This window comes from Phoxinus phoxinus, assembly GCF_949152265.1.
Source record: "Phoxinus phoxinus genome assembly, chromosome: 8".
In the NCBI taxonomy this organism is placed as follows: Eukaryota; Metazoa; Chordata; class Actinopteri; order Cypriniformes; family Leuciscidae; genus Phoxinus; species Phoxinus phoxinus.
Window position 1 is genome coordinate 22,874,078 of NC_136883.1, and position 12,530 is coordinate 22,886,607.

At 36.7% G+C, this 12,530-nt stretch overlaps 2 protein-coding genes across 11 annotated transcripts in view; both read left to right on the forward strand.

The window, feature by feature from the left end:
- c2cd5 (C2 calcium dependent domain containing 5) overlaps positions 1-5,526 on the forward strand; it is a 53,065-nt gene extending 47,539 nt beyond the window's left edge. For all 10 annotated transcript variants that reach the window (XR_013798476.1, XM_079620029.1, XM_079620032.1 and 7 more), the window contains 3 exons: positions 2,736-2,929; positions 4,344-4,490; positions 4,580-5,526. Coding sequence is in view for 9 of the 10 variants with exons in the window: in XM_079620029.1 (XP_079476155.1) it covers positions 2,736-2,929; positions 4,344-4,490; positions 4,580-4,702 (464 nt within the window). In the remaining variant the exon portion in view is untranslated. The remainder of the gene's footprint in view (positions 1-2,735; positions 2,930-4,343; positions 4,491-4,579) is intronic.
- A 1,265-nt stretch (positions 5,527-6,791) lies between these two features.
- LOC307002406 (uncharacterized protein) lies at positions 6,792-11,841 on the forward strand (the record flags this gene model as incomplete). Its single annotated transcript, XM_079619988.1, has 9 exons — positions 6,792-7,871; positions 8,125-8,364; positions 8,488-8,784; positions 9,032-9,217; positions 9,402-9,496; positions 9,635-9,685; positions 9,905-10,286; positions 10,388-10,567; positions 11,792-11,841. Exons 1-9 carry the CDS (start codon positions 7,841-7,843, stop codon positions 11,839-11,841), a joined length of 1,512 nt encoding a protein of 503 aa, XP_079476114.1. The 5' UTR covers positions 6,792-7,840.
- Positions 11,842-12,530: the final 689 nt, after the last annotated feature.

The following is a 12,530-nucleotide window of genomic DNA, read 5'->3' on the forward strand; positions in this document are numbered from 1 at the left end:
AAACAGTTCCAATGCTCCTTTTCTGCTGTATCGATACACCGATACCAGCTGTGTGTTCTCACTCTCTCTTCTCTCCGATGGCACACACGCCTCCTTTCACTTACTCATAAGCTCTGGGTTGAATAGTGCTTGTATTACGCATAATTTTAGTCATTCCCATGGTGTTTTGCGCTCACACCAAAAGTACATACACCACTGATCTACATAAATGGCGCTCTCATAAAGCCGCCTCTCAAACAGCTTATGAGTACCAAACTGACTTATTTTTTATGGCTTATTGTATATATGTTTGTATATACACTGCCCAGCCAACAAAAGAGAAGGGTAGCTGTTTGGATTTAAATCGGCAAATGCTTAAGAGTCTATGATTGAATCATTATTGCTGTGATTATTGTTTCTATCATGTTATATGTTTGGCAACAGTTCTTCTAACTATAATTGATGGAGTGTGTAGCTTTTCATTTTTTAAACAACCATGTAGAAAGACACATCATGGCCATAATCCAGGATGACAATGTAAAGATTCATCAGGCTCAAATTGTTCAAGAATGGTTGGGAGGGAGCATGAAGAATCATTTTCACACATGAATTGGCACCTCTGAGTCCAAAACCTTTAATTCATGAAAAGACTTTGGAAACAACATCACAACATTTATCTCCATCAAGAGATGCATCAACTTTTGGTCAAGATCTTGTATTGAGTCAAGCACACTGTGAAGTCTAATTCCAGCACATCCCAAAGGCTTTCAGTGAATTTAAGGTCTGAACTCAATTCATGTGTGAAAATGATTCTTCATGCTCCCTCCCAACCATTATTTCACAATTTGAGCCTGATGAATCTTGACATTGTCATCCACTGTCTTCCTACATGGTTGTTTAAAAAAATGAAAAGCTACACACTCCATCAATTAGGGTTAGAAGAACTGTTGCCAAACATATAACATGATCGATCGAATCATAGACACTTAAGCATTTGCCTATTTAAATCCAAATAGCAACTTTTGTTTTGTTTTGTTGGCCAGGCAGTGTATCTTGTGGGCAATTTGTTTAAAGCTGTTTTTACAACCTTTCGCCAGCTATGATCAAGACCAAGGCACAACGCTTTATCATATATTGATCCAAAGCCACGTTTAAAAAAATCTAATTTATATTTTGTTAAATTTAAAATGGCATCTACTCTGGCTACAGTCTATACTCCTACACGCATCCTTACACACACACTCCCATGCCCTGCATCTAAAGGAGGACGAGTCTTGCTGCCATACGCCGATCCGATCGTATCTGAACTTGACTGACAGAGTGTGAAAGTTGAGGTTGAGTCCTAGTAAGCAACTGTGATGAAGAAGACCATCATTCTTTCAGTTTTGCCACAGTGATTTCATATTTGAGCTGGCTGATGAGATGTGTATAGATAAAAGCACATCACAGACTGCCTCTGTCGCATATGATGCATAAATGCATCATAAGTTTGGCTTTAAAGTTTGTACAGTTTAGGGTTGGGCGTTTTAACTAAAAAAATCTGGTTATTCTGATGATATATGCTACTGAAGTCAAGAAGATTCAAAATGTTTAATGTAAAAACTGAAGCACATTTAGTGTAAAATAATCATGGCATGTTTTACACACTGTTTTTCACTAAATGAGCACCAGGTTAATGTGTGTATCATATCATGTTTAATTTTATAGACTGTTGCAACACAGGATTCTCACAGCCCTGGTCAACTTGGAAATATCAGCAAACTCCAGAAGTGTGATTTCCTGGCCTGGAAAAATCATAGACATTATTCAAATCTTAATATCAAAAATAGTCATGATGTAGTCATTAACATTTCTGTAGTCCTACATTTTTAGTTTTGTGCTTCTTTTTAAAAATAAATATTTGGGTAGAAAAGTTGCTCTGTTTTTTATTTTTTATAAAATACCCACTTCGAATGATCAAAGTCATGACAAAATTATGGAAATTCATCGGTTAGTTATTACATATACATACATTTATGATTTCATTAAAAAAATGTATTTGTCATTTTCATGAATCAAAAAAAGAGTTAGAATTTGAAACAAGTTCTTCTGGCATTTTGATCTGACTCACAAAAATGAATGGGACAGAACTGACTGTTCTAATCAGCGATGCTATTAAAACATTTCTGTCTTAATGCATTCACAAAATCAATGCTGTGTTTTCTATATTGTTTTATTGTATATCACCACCAAAACCGTATGAATATTCAATATATATCGCCCAGCCCTAATTGAGTCCACTGACCGATAGTTTGAGCGATGTCTTGGAGCTGCATGCACATTCGTGCTCTGTATAACAGTTGTGATGATGCAGCGTCATGTATGATGTTTTACAGCTTTGAGATTTTGAGCTCTTTCACACTCTTGATGGGGAAAAAAGTGTCCTCCCTTCTCAAAGCTAATCTTTTTCTGATTTATCAAGGCAGAATCAACATGCGTGCATTCATTCTTTCTCTCCTCCTCTGTCTCTCTGTATTTGCATGGTGTTTATTTGCATGGTGCAGTGCCTTTGCTTTGCTTTGGTCACACGCCGCTGATCAGCAACACACAAATACACATATGTCTTTTTTCCTCGGTCACACTATGTTTGTCTCGTCACATGCGTTGGTCTTGTACAGCGCCCTCTGAAGGCCATGTCTGGTATCTTCCCACCCCCCTCTTTCTTTTCTCTCTTTCTCTCTACCCCTCTTGCTCTCTCGCTCTCTCACTCTCAACAGCATCATCTCTGGAGAAGGCCAGCCCGTTGCCCGAAGGCCGCTCTCGTTCTCTTCGGTCGAATCGCTCCTACTCGGGCAGTTCTGTCGCAGTGGTCAGAATGACCCCGCTCTCTTTCATTCCTGGCGCAAAGATCATAAAATACCTTGGCATCATCAACATGTTCTTCATTAGAGAGACCACCTCACTGAAAGAGGTAGCAGTCTCACTGTTTTTTACTACCCACTTCACCCGAAGAAATTTGGTTATGATGATGAAGATTATTATTATTACTAGTATTACTGTTTTTAGGGGCTTTCGCACCGGGTAGTTCTAGGAACTAGCCACCAATGTGGTTCCCCGAGAACTAATGGTTCCCTTAGGAACATTTTCCTGGTTACATTCGCACCGCCAGTTGGAACTCTGAAGTGACGTAAGACGCGCTTGTTGTGACTTTTATTTTGACGACGTGGCGGACATTTATTTTGACTGAGAACGCCAGAGCATTAGCGTATGCTGTGTGGATTATGTCCAGTGTTGCTAGCTGGGGTTGGATTTTCTCCTTCGCGTAAAGGTTAAGAGGCCCACCTATCACTGTTTTCCATGTTCGCAGAGTTAGTTTCTGGAGTAAATATATAGGCTATAATCTGTGTGTTTACACAGCTTTTTTTTTAAATGGCGTGTATTGGTGTTTCACGTGTGTTCGGCCAATCAGCGAACACTAACGTCACGGATATTTCCTATAGTGCTGGTTTTAAACCCTACTCTGAAGTAGGAGCTAAACTAGTTCATCCACAAGGAGTTCCTAGAACTAAATTCGTTCCTAGTTCCTGCGGTGCGAACACGGCAAAATCAATACTTTTTGCCAATAGTTTTAGGAACTTTGAAAAGGTTCCTCTGGTGCGAAAGCCCCTATTGTTAATACAAAATTAATATTAAATATTTTGTACAATATGAATGCTATTTAAATGAATTTATATATTTTCATATAAAATTAATAATCATTACAATAATACAATTCAAAGCATGAATAATGTAATTTTAAAAGCATGAATATAAAATGTTTTATATTCATGCTTTTAAAATGACAATTATTAACAAATAGTTAATATAATAAATATAGTATATAATAGTGAAATTATAAATAGTGATAACTAACAAGTATTGTTATTGTTAATTTCATATTAATATAAAATATTTGTATAATATGAATGCTTTCAAAAGTAACTAAATATTACTCTAAAATAGTTAATTTTAAATATTTTGGATAATGTTAATTAAATTACAATTATTAACATTAATGGAATGAAATATAAATTTAAAAAAAAAAATATATTAATATTATTTGTTGTTTGTTTTATTAGCATTATGAATAATACTTTTTATATCGTTTTTACAGTATTAATATTATACAATTATTTAGCATTATTAAAATGATAATATAAGTAATATAATATATGTGATAATAATATTAAATATATTTTGTATAATATTAAAATTATTAAAGTTAATTAAAAAGGATTGTATTAAATGGTACAAATATTAACATTAATAGTAATAAATTAATATTTGTATAAATAAATATATAATTTATTGTTGTATATTGTCTTAGTATTATTATTGTGTTTTAGGAGGGAGGTGTGAGCGGCTTTCTGCATACGTTCATAGCTGAAGTATTTGCGATGGTTCGCGCCCACGTCGCTGCTCTGGGAGGGAATGCTGTCGTCTCCTACAGCATGAAGGAGTGTGTGTTTATGGAGAACCCTAACAAGAACCAGGTTAATACACACACACACTCATCCATACACACAACCAATCATGTTTGCTGTTGCTAATCATTTATGCTGGTGTTGCACATACTTTACAGGCGCAGTGCCTAATCAACGTCAGTGGGGATGCCGTCATCTTTGTTCGAGAATCTGAAGTCGAGGCGGCTTCGGTACATCCACAGTCAGCCGCCACACAGACCTCCAACGGTGAAGGAACGTGAACCAACATACACACACCAACAAACTCAAGTAAATGAGTCTTAATGTGAACCATGCCATCAACTACCAACCAAATCTCCAAGAAGTTCAAATCTAGACACGTATAACATGACCTGATTGGTTAGTTCTCCCATGTGTTATATTTTAGCCCCTGTAAATGGCCAATATTTTCTTTTATTTCAGAATTTTTATTATTTTTTAAATCCCTCCATCGGAAGCCTTTCAGAAAGGTCGTCTGCCATGTTTCTATGTGTCACATTCCATTTTGTCCATGTGTGGCGAAGGCAGCTACAAAATTCAGAAGGGTCTACAAAATGCGTTTTCTGTTCTCCAAGAGTGTGTAAAGGTGTCAACCACTCTAAATGGCCATGTTTTATATTTAAATAAAGGAATGAACTACTGATGCACTCACACCGACATGCAGTTCAGGATTTTAAATACTGGTTTCAAATTAGGCACTTCATGTCATGTGCTACTGGTCGCTTTACAATCATGTCAAATGCTGGAAACGTTTGTTTGCTTTCATGTGCCACAATGTATGATTTTGAATCCAAATGTTTGGATCGGACTTCTGTGAGGCCGGCCCAGTTCTCTTGCATGTGCAATGCCAGTTAATCATAAAGAGAAAGAGATATTTCAGGGCAGAAGCGTGCTCACCGTGGACTGACACTTGAATGTACAGATGACTGGTCTGGATATGAGGTGGGCTGCTCTGTTCCTGTGTGGACTGACTTTTATTGCTATTATTTTGTATATGTGTTTGCCTGAGGACAAATCAAAATTGTACATTATAAGATATAATTGAATAAAACTATTATGGCTCTGGTGTGTTCAGTCCTTAAGTTTTTTCCTGTTGTTTAATGAGTCAGAGATGTCACTGTTCTTTTGAAAATGACTTGTTGCCTCCAATATATAGAGGAAAATAGTGGGATGTTGTGCTGTGAGATCAGGAGAGGATCAACGCCGTTCAGCCGTGACTTATTCACGATACAGCACAGCCTCTCGTACCTTATTGCTTATACGTGTGTGTGTATATATGTGTACCCTAAGATTGTTCAATCTGTGGAGTGAAGGATAAGGAGCAAAATGTAGATGCAGAATATAAAACTATAAAATATGGACACAATTTAAGTTAATTTAAAGTGTTTAGAGAAAACATAAACTAGTTTTACAATATAGTTACCACTTTAAATGTTCTTATTTTTGTAGCCTACTTGTTGTTGCATGTTATAGTACCATTTTTAATGTTGTTAATTTTCATCCATATTCTGATTTCTGATATTCAGATTCCATCAAATTTTAATGTCAACAGATTTACACATGCACTAAGACAGTGAACTCATTAATTGTACTCCTAGCCTAGGTTATACTTTAGGGTATGTTAAATATGATTGTTGAATATGTTTTATTATATGTGTTAATAAATCATGTGTTTTTAATTAAGATGCAGGTCAGGATGATTTTGGATAAATTAGAGATGGCCCACTTTACCAGACCGCCTGGTCCCACTTTTAACTGAAAGGAAATTTGCATGATAGTGCATGATCTCAAAATATTTATTGGTATATACCTTGCAAATAACACATATCAACAATATTTAAATTGAAAAATTATAGCTGCACCTTAAAGTTAAATGTAATTAAAAGGAAAGAAAAAATGACTTTTATGGCATTTGGAATGTGAACACACACAAAAATTGTGGGCATGATTCGAGCAGGCTAAGTGGTCAAAAAAATAATCACACTTTTGCTCTTCGGTCTTAAAAAAATAAGAACATCAATAGTGCAAAACAGAGCTATACAGCATCTAGTGGTAACACCATAAAATTACATGTTTTATTTTATTTTCTCTCAACAGATGTTCTATATATATTTTTTTTTTATTAAAAGGATTTATATATTTAATCCACTCAATAGTCTACAATATAATAGCCATATAAACGTAGCGTAATTATTATAATAATAAAATATAGTGGGATATTCAGTGATATTGGCTGTGCAATATCGACTTTTGTGATTGGCCAATACCGGCAGACTGGAGCCAGTGGAAATGCTTCTCCTTCGGTGTGTCTTATTCCTCTGAGAACTTCAAAGCATACCGCTTGAGGTACATTTTCTGGAATTATTAGTTATAGTTAATCATAATGAAATTAATATTTCAGTAAAATTCATTAAATCTATTCTGTTGTTAGTGTGGTCTTTAAACTTATGAACTGTGTATGGACTGACAAAGGTGTTACATGAGGAAGCAATTTGACAACAATGCAGTAAATATTTTAGATGCATCAAAAAACGTGCTCGTTAAGATACCAGCAGACAAGCTAATCCAGCACAAATTAGTGCATAAAAGGTCACCAAAATGAAGTATTTGAACCTCATAATTAAATACAAAAGGAGGAGAAAAACTGCAAAAAGGTCCACTTTTTGAAAAAAAGAACGCCCCCTTTCAATAGTTTTGGGACATAGTTTTGAAAACGTGTCAAAACAAATAACTGTTCAAAAAGAATAAATCTCATATGTATTATTAAAGAAAACGTAAAAATTAAGTTTGTAACTATTCAATAAATGTGTTCAGAGCTCGCGCTGTGCTCATGCACGTGCATGCCTGCATTTGAGTGATTGGAATTGTAGTTGCTATAGCGACGTGTGTTATGATTTCTGACTGCATATGAGTGATTTGAATTTTAGTTTGCGTGTTATGAATTCTGACTGGAAATGAGTGATTTAAATTGTTGTTGCTATAGCGACGCGTTGTGAAACACACTCGAACCGAGCGCTGTTTGTTGGTTGAGAGGAGGCGAATTGACAAACTTTTGCAGAGTTTCTGTGCGATCGATCTTGAGATTTTAAAACTGTTCGGAGGATTTCTGAGAGGAGACTTTATAGAAGAACATCGGAGGATATATCCTTTATATTTTATCCATAAGTTATATTTTTTAAAGTTTATATTATTTCCGAGGATACTTTTGTTTATTGTTATTTTGTTAGAAGGTGTTTGGAGTTTTACTTTTTTTGTTTTTGTTTTATTTTTTATTTTATTTTTGGGGGGAGGAGTATTTCTGAGAAGGGTAACGTTAGTATTTTATTGTATTGTATTTTGTATTGTATTTTTGTATTGTTTTGATTTTAGGTTGCAGGAAGATGTCTCAGGCTCTCATGGGTGAAAGAGGAGGTGAGTGCTTTAGTTTTTCATTTGTTTATGGTATGTTATGGTATGATGTTGTACAATTATTGACTAAATTAATCTGAAGGTAACCCGGCCATTTGATCAATTTTACCAGCTAAATTATCACATGTATTTGATTCCTTGCATTTAAAATAAACTTTTAAATTTGAGTAACTATAGTAACAATTTGTAATTGACCACTGACATTATTGATTATTATTAAAACATTTCTAACTATGTGATGTCTGAAATATTCCAGGCTCAGGCCGCTCCAGCTACAGCTATGGTACAGCTGTTTGGACACCCGGTCCTGATCATCGTGATCACGATCCGCTGCCAGACCCGACCCCGACACTGATCCAGGAGCTTCCAGGATATTTCACCCCTCAGTCTTCTGAGTTTTCTTTTTCTGTGTCCACAGATCAGACTGACAGCAAGAGGGAGTTGCAGAGCCCAGATGATGGACGTCCGTCCACTTCATCGAAACGCTGTCACAGAGGTCAGGATAGGCTTTTATTGAAGAAGTTATGGCTCAGTTAATAAGTAATTTATCATTCAAAAAAGGAAGTTGAGTAACAATTTGATGTGACCAAATTGTAATATTATTCAAAATGTTTCCCAGATTCTTCACCGGGCATCATGTCCACGTCATCTTCGTCCCCCTCTGTGGGAAATGTGAAGAGGTGGTTATGTGGGTTGAAGAGCTTCAGCAGCAAAGGCTCGTACATCGTCCAGAGGAAGCGGAGTGGCGATAGATCGAAAAGCCAATATGAACAGGGCAGTGGCGGCAACAGGAGATTGTCCAGGACCAACAGCTTTGAAGAGTTTATGTGCCCTCCGCTGCCTGGTCAAGTTCCCATCAACCCAACTTCAAATGTCCGTATGGAACCACCGCCACCGGTGAACAAGAGCTCGACAGGTGAGACTGAAATAAGGCTGGAGACTGTGAAGTGTACAGATAGAGATGTTGCTATTAGTATAGTTTTTATCATGTTTGTGTCCAATCACATTTACTGTTGCTCTGCAAAATGTTGCTGAGATTTTCTTCGGATTTGTAACATTACAGATTAGAATTTAACAGTCAAATGTAAGTTATGTCATCATATCTTTGCTTAATTTGACGTCAGAGATGTTTCTAATAATTCAATTGTTTTTCTTCATTTCAGAAAAACCTAAGAGGAGGAGAGGATCTGGTTCTTTGCTCAACAGGATGTGGAAGGCTGTGAAGTATCCGTTCCTCTGCTGTTTTGCTGTGGATGATGTGGTGCCTTTTGTTCCTCCAGCGGATCTGGATCCTGATCCTGATCCTTCATCACCTGACCCCGATCACTCCGCCGTCAAGCCAAATAATGGTAAATCTACACACATTATTTCTCCAACATTGTTTTAAACAGTATTATCGTATTGTTTTCCACTAAAGATAGACTTGTTTTCAAAAATGATTTTCTCGACACAACCAGCACTGATATTTTTAAATTAAAACAAAGGATCTAGCAAGCTCATATATTTGTCATATTTTTCTGATTTGTTTTTTAGGGTCCTTTGAGACTCTCTATAACGTGGGAGAGATGATTGGATCCGGAGGATTCGGAAGAGTGTTTGAGGGAACACGGAAATTTGATGGCAAAAAGGTAAAGCAATCTTGCTGAATTGTATCAAGTATTTGGTTTAATACTCAGATGCTCAAATCGTAAATGTTATGTGCAAAGTCAGGCGCTTAAATACTGTTACTGTTATTGAATGCTGTTTTTTTGTGTGTGTTTTTGCAGGTGGCCATCAAGCGGATGCGCAAGACTTACGTCGATCTTTATCTTGCTATTGTAAGTTGGTCAAAAGCTAAATGTGTATGTGTTGTTTAAGTGCTGATTTCTGTAGTCTCAATACACCTGTGTGACGCATTCGCTGTAAATATAATAGACAAATAAGCCTGGAAAGGCTCCGTTGATTATATCTACAAAGATAAAAGAAAAGTCCATTTTAAAATGATGTTTTCTTCAGATTTTTACCCAGCTAACCTTCTGTCTACTACTTTTCTCTAGCCTGGTCATCCCAAACCTCTCATTACGGAAGTGGCGCTGCTGCTAAAGATGAGGCAAGAACCCATAAGCCCCTACGTCATACAGCTGTACGATTGGTTTGAACACCCTCGAAAATTCACTCTCATAATGGAGTTCCCTGAACCGTGCGAGAGCTTGCTGGACTTCATCACTCGTAATCCTCAACTACATGAAACAACAGCACGCATCATCATGCGACAGGCTGTGCTGGCAGTTCAACACTGCATTGAGCGCGGCGTTTTTCATAGTGATGTTCATGCGCAGAATTTCCTGTTGAGGAAAAACATGTTACAGCTCAAGCTGATAGACTTTGGCAGCGGTCACCTACTTAGTGCTGACGGCTACGAGAGTGACATATACGTTGGTGAGCATTTTTGGAGTGTGAAAACCTGAATGTAGCGACTTACTGATTATTTGATGCTTTAAAAAAAATTGCTCAACAATGTGCGAATATCTTGCTTACAGGAGTACTGGATTACTGCCCACCTGAAGTCCACACTGAACCTCGATTCCACGCCGTACCAACAAATGTCTGGGCTCTAGGAGTGATGTTGTACGAGATGGTGAACGCATGTCGTCCTTTTCTCAATACATTGGAAATCACAGAAGCCAAAGTTACATTTCAGAACTCCAACTTATCCAAAGGTGCGTGAATAATATTGATAACATTGATAAACACACACATAAAGCAGAGGCTCCGTACAGAAAGAGTTAAAGGTGAAGTATGTACGATTTATGTTAAAATACATTCTCTTCTCCCAGTTTATTGTTCATCGATTACTATTAGTATGTCATTTATGGGTTTATCTCCCACAAAAGTGTAAACATTGAGCCTCCCAATGTCTTTCCAGCTCAACCTATAGCGTGTGCTTGGGGGCGTGGCTACTGAGGGTGTTTAGCCGCTGTGGGACCATGGGAAAAGATATTCAGCTTTAGTCACAGAAGTGAAAGCCAAAATTCACTGCATTTATACCTTTAAAGTTTAAACAGGTCATGAACGCGTCAAAGCGAATGGGGCATTGAGATGCAACACGCTATAAAGGACGCTTCAATAACATACAGCATCATCATGCACCCGTTCAGAAACACAAATGTTCATAAAGACCAATGTTTATAAAGACAAATGCAACACAGCTAAAATGATTCCTCATATGTTGGACACATGCCTTCAGAAGAACCAGTAAGAGCTGCGTTTGTGATGTTTGAGTTGAGGGAAGCGCGACAAGCGAAAGGGGCGTTTGGTTGTTTGATAATATGCTATATTTTTGTTATTCCGCTCAGTGCCACAGAAAATACATACTTCACCTTTAAAGAAAGATAAATAACACTTTACCTTATATTAATCATGTTTCAGATGCTGTTTTCATAGATGCCACTATTCGTGTCACATGGTCATGACTAACCAGCTCTCTCCTTAATAAAATGTGTACAGAATGCAGTGATCTGATTAGCCAGTGCCTAACCCTGGATCCAACTAAACGCCCGACGTTAGAGCAGATGTTACAACATGAATGGATTAGAAATGATCAGGAGAAGTTCAGGAGATGTTCAGGAGATTCACTCGATCAGTGATTTCAGGTGTGAGGAAGTGTAACAGACAGAGTAGGATTATTGTCAATTATCTTCAGTTCTGGAGTATTTGTAGTGAGGTTTTCAAATGTTTTGTTCATTGTAATGTTCTTGTTATAGTCAAGTCAGCTTCATTTATATAGCGCTTTATACAATACAGATTGTTTCAGAGCGGCTTCACAGTAATAAACAGGAAAATAACAGAATCAGTGATGCAATTGCAAGAATTCAGTTCTGTTGAAAATCAGCTCTAAAAAAACCTCCATGAGTTCACATGTTCATAATCTTTGTGTTGGATAGGAAATAACACACTTGCTGTCGTTGGTGGAGGACTTGAGCTCGAGACGTGACCCAGGAACTCAAGCCGCCACACCAGAGATCTCAGAGCCGTCCACGCCTGAGCAAGAACATGAGAGACTGCAAGACTGGAAACAAGTCATCACTGACCGACGACGCGTTATCACAATGCAACAACTGAAATTATTTTAACTATACGTTTAATTAATCTATCTGTAAATATCTTGATCTTAATTAAACTTGCTCATTTTATGGTCTTTTTGAAGAAACTGCTGCCCAATTATTTTGTGAATACATTTAGGATTCATTTAAGTTCTTGTATTTAAGATCTTTGTATACTAATGTGACCCACCGTTTTATCCTTAACGATATTATTTATTTTTATTACGAAATCCCAAAATTCTCATCTCTTGGATATGTTGTTAATTTCTTTATTTTATATCCAAAAATTTCATTAGCAAGCAAAAGTGGCTTACTGCTTTTTCTTGTTGAATATAACTCTCATTTCATCCCTCAGGCCTATAAATAACAAAAAATGAATTTTTTTAAATGTATTATAATGAATTATTTAAGAAAATATATATTAAGATATTCAACCTTGTAGGTTATTTCCTGTGTATAAAATCTCATATTATGTATGCAAACCCATGATATATATATACCTCATAACACAGCCCTACCTAGAACGGTTTTCCTCAGCGTTTGTAATAATGTCTGCACAAAGGAGATGTTGGGCAGCTGT